The 6363-nt window shown below is 44.0% G+C and overlaps 1 protein-coding gene across 2 annotated transcripts in view; it reads left to right on the top strand.

Annotated features, from left to right (window-relative positions):
- Positions 1-6363, top strand: part of Ryr3 (ryanodine receptor 3) — a 542105-nt gene that overhangs the window by 400459 nt on the left and 135283 nt on the right. For both annotated transcript variants that reach the window (XM_029469442.1, XM_021156945.2), the window contains 2 exons: positions 4196-4376; positions 5281-5389. In XM_029469442.1, the coding sequence (XP_029325302.1) occupies positions 4196-4376; positions 5281-5389 (290 nt within the window). The remainder of the gene's footprint in view (positions 1-4195; positions 4377-5280; positions 5390-6363) is intronic.

Raw genomic sequence — 6363 nt, 5'->3', positions numbered from 1 at the left:
TTTCTCTGTGTAGCCCTGGCTGTCCTGGCACTCACTTTGTAGACCAGGCTGGCCTTGAACTCAGAAATCTGCCTGCCACTGCCTCCCAAGTGCTGGGATTAAAGGTGTGCGCCACCACGCCCAGCTTGCTTCAGTACTTCTTAAAAGGGGAACAAAATACTCAAGGGAGACAAAGTGTGGAGCAGAGACTGAAGGAAAGGCCATCCAGAGACTGCCCCACCTGGGGATCCATCCCTTATACAGACACCAAACCCAGACACTATTGTGGATGTCAACAAGTGCCTCCTGACAGGAGCCTGATATAGCTGTCTCCTGAGAAGCTCTGACAGAGCCTGACAAATATAGACTCGGCTGCTGGCAGCCTACCATTGGACTGAGCATGGGATCCCAAATGAAGGAGTTAAGAGAAAAGACTGAAGGAGCTGAAGGGGTTTGCAACCCCATAGGAAGAACAACAATATCAACCATCCAGCACCCCCCCACACACACATGGAGAGACTCACGGCTCCAGCTGCATATGGAGCAGAGGATGGCCTTGTCAGGCTCAAAGCCCCAGTGTAGGGGAATGCCAGGGTGAGGAGGTGGAAGTGGGTAGGTGGGTGGTGGAACACCCTCACAGAAGCAGGGGAAGGGAGGATGAGATGGGGGTTTCCAGAGGGGAAACCAGGAAATGGAATAACATTTGAAATGTAAATGAATAAAATGCCAATTAAAAAAATGTGCAGGTTAGTGAGAAAAGCAGATAAAAAGGGGTCCAGTGTTTGAGATGAGCACATTTCTGGGGCTCTTGTGTTTTAAGATACTCCTGAAGAATTTCATAGAGTTCCCCAAGTCAAGAATTTATGACAAGAGAATGGGAAGAAAGAAAGCATTGCAGACAAACCAACTTAATAACAGAAGTGTAGTTAGGACATAGGGAGTGAGAAAGGGTAATAGGTTGGAGATGAGATCAGCAAGGCTCTATTAATTGTCCCTGGAGTCTGACACCTTTACTGACATAAAATGAAGAGAATCATTTCCATTTCCATCCAACTGCTCAGACATGTTAGAAAGAAAGTCATGGCATTATCAATACTGAGTTGAGAGCCTTTGATGAAAGGAACTTTGGGCATTCACACAGTTGTTAATCGCATTTCTTATTTTGGAACTCCAGCAAAAAAATATTGTGGGATGCTCTTGAACCAAAAACCATTTACCTCAAAAATGTTCTTCCTACCTTGACAAATACACTGAGGGTCAGCATTTGGCTTCCCCAGAGTAGACTTACACTCTTCTGTCCCCACTATTCCAGAAAGCCTTTGCAAATTCTTCTTTTCAGTCCTCTGTCTAACCAGCCCCGGCGGTTGGACCCTGTTCTCTTCCTCTCGGAGAGGACATTTGCATCCCCAGCATATGTCCGAATTAAAATAATCAGGGAATAGCTTCCTGGGTCAGCTCTCAGAGTCAACCTAATTAGCTAAGTTGTGAAGAGAAGAGATTTGGATCAAAAGGGGCTAATTGGGCAAATGAACTTAGATGTAATCTCAATATCCAACTCTGATTTCTCAGCTCCTGCTTCTGGTGTGTCTGTATCCCACAAACTCTACAGTGCTAATTGCCATGGGATGAGCTGAGCTGAAGACAGCATGCTGATTAGAAACTGTGCTGGCCTGCAAGCATTTCCAGTATGAGCTAAAAACATCAGCGTGCAGTCTTTGGGTCAGCCTTATTAATAAGGTTGGGGTTTTATTCCCTCCAATTTTGACTCTTATTATTTCTAAGGACATGTATGCATATTACCTGCTAAGAATTACAGGCTAGAAATATTTGAAAGTTATGACATGCAATACATCTGTGTCTAAGAGTATTTGTTTATGAATATGTCGTTGCTTCTGGTAGTTACCCTGAAATCTCCCTCCTGCGAGTAAACTGTATCAGGATATATAGAGACTATCAGGTAAATTGGCATGCTATTCTTTTTTAAATATATTTACATTTAATATTTGAGAATTTCATACATGTACACAATGCATTTTTATCAAATCAATTTTCCTGTCAAATTCCACCCATACCCCCACCACTTTTCCCTACAGATATTGGTTTTTTTTATTTATTTATTTAGCCCTTGGAACCTAATTAGTACTGCCAGTATGTGCATGGGTTATGCTTCTTGGATATTGTATACTGGGTGAGACTTGACTAGGAGTTCTTTGTTTTGAGAAAGAGTCTCACTGTGCATTCCAGGCTGGACATAAACTTGACCTCCTGGTCCTAGGATTACAGACATATGCTTCTGTGCCTAGCTCGTAGATGGCAAACATCTTCACAACTTCTCTCAACGCTCCATGAAGAAATGAGCTGTATGACAACTAGTGAACAGTGATGAGCTGTTTAAATTCAGTTTAGTGAGAAATTCTGGATCAAGTGAACATAATTTTAAAACATTTTTACAATCCCACAAGAGCTCCCATTTTTATATCCCTAATTGTAGTACTAGAGAATCCCAGGGCTATGAAGAAGCCGACCAAGTGCCCTGCCCCAAGCTATATGCTCAGCCTTAATTATTCCAAATAAAACAAAATTTTCATGAAGCAAAATTCAAACTGCCCAGATATTTTTAAAATATGTCTATAAATTATCTGGTATTCCTCCCTCCAGAATGAGAAGCCTAAATCTTCTTCTGTAAGGGTGATCTAGGTTTAGTAAATCACTTTTAATGACTAAAATACTGCAGGATGTGCATATGTAACCAGACTGTTACAGGGACTGAAGATTCAGTCCTGTCCTCTTGGTCTGTGGGAAGCCAGAGGCCATTTCATGAGGATGCCCAAGCACTGCTCCAAAGAGGCCAACATGGTAAGGAACGGAGGCCTGAATCTGCCATCCAACAAGCAATTGAGGCATCATGAGAACAGCCACATTGTGAAATTAGAAGCTGGTCCCCCAGCTATAGACAAGTCACCAGGAGACGGCAGCTGAAACCAACTGAGACTATAGCTTCAAGTGCATCCCAAGCCAGGACCATCTAGCCTAGTCACTCCAAAGTCCACACCCGTGGAAACTGTAAGATGGATGACAATTGTGTTAGACTGTGACGATGTCAGATTGTCTTCAGAGGACTTAATAACTCCATAGCTAGCCAGTCGTGTGCACCTTTAATTCCAGCACTTGGGAGGCAGAGACAGGCAGATCTCTGTGAGTTTGAGGCCAGCCTGGTCTACAAAGCAACATCAGGACAACCAGGGCTACAAAGAGTAACCCTGTCTTGAAAAACCAAAAAGAAAAGAGAAAACTCCATAGCTATCCAAATGCTTACTCTCTAATACAGTTCACCACCCAAGAAATACTTAATGGTTTTGAAGAAAAGCTATTTTTAGGCTTTATGTAATATGCATTTTAAAAAACATGCATTCAAGTCTGGCTCAGGGATCATATTCTCAAACATAAATTAAGATTTCACCTGAGAAAGAGGGTATGTTTAATAAATTGCTTAGACAAGCTGTAACACTGCTTTGGAATGTAAACAGTTCTGAGACTCTACAGCTCTCCCGTCCTAACTGGGCCTTTTCCTTTGTCACTGGCAGCTCATGCTTGCCTCCTCCAAAGAGAAATGCAATGACAGCATAGAGAGTTCTGCCCTGCCCCTTTTCTCAGAGCTATTACTAGAAAATTTTATTCAGCAGATTCTTCATCATCATCAATGACTTCTGATATCATGAAATCAGCCCTATGACTTCAGATTGTCCTGGGATATGTACTTAACTCCGAGAGAGCCACTGGGTAAAGAACTTTGTTATCACTTCCCCAGATCAGCTGAGGCCTGATAGCTTAGTTATCTTCTTACCATTCAAGGAAGGAGGCCAAGTGTTAACTCCGCGGGGCTTAGTAAGATATGAAGCTCTTTTGTCTGCAAGTCACTTGTAAATGAACTTGTTAGCAGGAGATTGAGTGGTATATGTGGCCATGGTAGGGTCATCCCTGAGGGGGGAAAAAAAATCCTGAGCTGAAGAGGAAAATTCTATTCCATAACAGTCAATTCTATAATGAATAGATCTGGCCTCATTTATCAGAGGTCACCTTTTCTTCGTCAGTATTTCCTCATCACATTAATAGGTGGCAAAGCAAATGAAACACTGCTCTCCCCGCACATCAGCTACAAATAACTTCCAGGTTGTCCTTTCCAGAGGGAAGGACACCAGGCCTCTCTCTCCCTCAGGCGAAAGTGTGGAAGAAAATGCCAGCGTTGTGGTCAAGCTGCTCATCAGACGTCCCGAGTGCTTCGGCCCAGCTCTGAGGGGTGAAGGAGGCAACGGACTGCTGGCAGCTATGCAGGGTGCTATTAAGATCTCAGAGAACCCTGCCCTCGACATCCCTCCCCAGGGTTACAAGACAGACGTGTAAGTGAATTTTACTCCAGCGTGTGTGCAGTTGGTGGGCTGACAAATACTGCCAGTTGGTGAACCGCTAGGGTGGGATCCGTAACTTTGCCTGGTAGAAAGAGCAGATGTTTTACGGTGGTTCAAATGCTTAAAATCACTTCGTCATGCCCATGATTATTTTGGCTGGTCCAGAGAGCTGAGGGGGTCAGTTGCAGTTTCTTCCATTTCTTTAGGCCACTGGGCACAGCTGGCAAACCACTGAGACCTCAGGAGGACTGCTCAGGGAAGTGTTTTGAGCATTTGGAGTCCTTGCAGATTGGTTGTGGAATTTAGAGGTTCAGAGTCTAGTGGGTATAGTCTATGATTGCCTTGTTACTTTCCCCCTACCATGTCCAGTAGTCATTTGCCTTTCTTTATCTAGTCTATGCTGCATAGAATACAGAATGTGTACACCAGCAGGGTTGACTCTCCAGCCAGTTGGTTTTTCATTTCCCCTACATCATCAGTTCTGAGAGGTGACTGTAGACCAGGGAGAGCTCAAAATATATTTGCCTCAACATTCTTATATAACATGAGATAAAACTAAGACCTGAAGTGATATAGCTCGTTAACCTCAGAGCTAGGATGTTAATACAGCTGTCCTGACTCCTCGTCCAGCTGGCTTTCTGTGTACATTCAAAGAGGAAGAATAGTGGATAACATCTAAATTCATGTTTCAAGGTTCATAGGATCCTGGAGCTATTGTGAAAAAATATTTGGCCCCTTTGAGTTTAGTGAATAAAACCACTTCACCAGCTCCTGAAAGGAAGAGGTGTGAGGGAAAGTTTGTTGAACCAGAGTGAGGCGTTCTGTTTAAGCAGTGCCTGCCACTGAGCGAGGCAGTCTCTCACATGCCTTCCCCATGTTGGTTCTTTCTCTGCAGCACACAGGACGATGAAGAGGAGGAAGAGATTGTGCATATGGGCAATGCAATTATGTCATTTTATTCAGCGCTTATAGATCTATTGGGTCGCTGTGCTCCTGAAATGCATGTAAGTGACAGAGCTTCCTGACAGCAGCTTTGAGGAGCCTGAGTTGAGGACTCCAGAGAAGCCCTGAGTCTAGTTTCTTCATCTGGGTCTGGTATTTACTAATAAGCTTCTCTCTAGATTACCTTTAGCTGACGCCAAAGTAGTTTCCTCAGTGGACCACTTTCTAAGTGAGGAAATGACAGAGAGAAAGAGAAACAGAGAAAGACAGAGACAGGGAGAGAAAGAGACAGACAGAGAGACAGAGAGATCTTTGTATATATTTTGTTTTAAAAGCCTTCCAAAAAGAGACTTCCATGTACCTCAGCTTGGCCAAAACATGGCTAATCTGATTTTTGGCCATACCATTGTAAATGGCCTCATGAGTACCTATGTGGGAAACCCTGTCTTCATAACCATGGCTTCGGTCTCTGGGAAAAGAGCTGGGACCACAAAGGTGGTTCTGCCTGTTGTGGTGTCTTCTTAGACCTCCAGTTTTGATCTAAAAAGCGTTCATTCCCTTTCCTCTCTCACCCTGCTGATGGGATATTTGGTGTTTTTCATATACAGCCACACACTGGAACTGGGAGAAAACAGTTGATCTTCTGGGGGGGGGCGGGGAATCTACATCTTGGTGTTGGCTGCTGATAAGAATGACTGGGATCCCTGTTCCTGCTGGGCTGTACCAGCCTCCCTACATCAGCCTCTCTTTACACTTCAGTTACTTTAAGGAAAGAAAGGAACTCAGAAGGGAGTCAGGGAAACAGCAGGGTGCCCTATAACTTAGGAGAAGGGTCAGGCCCCTGTACCCGCTCTAGTTCTCTTGATCACTTCTGGAAGCAAGTTACTAGGTGGAATGTTCTCACAAAAGACAGCATGTGAAAGCGAACTCACCTGAGCCTGCCTAAGGAGGAAATAAATATGTTCCTTTCTGCCTATAACCTCCCCGCCCTAACATATCACACACACACACACACACACACACACACACACACACA

This window comes from Mus caroli, chromosome 2, assembly GCF_900094665.2.
Source record: "Mus caroli chromosome 2, CAROLI_EIJ_v1.1, whole genome shotgun sequence".
Lineage (NCBI taxonomy): Eukaryota > Metazoa > Chordata > Mammalia > Rodentia > Muridae > Mus > Mus caroli.
Note: the sequence above shows the minus strand (reverse complement) of the source record. Positions and strands in the feature narration are given on the sequence as shown.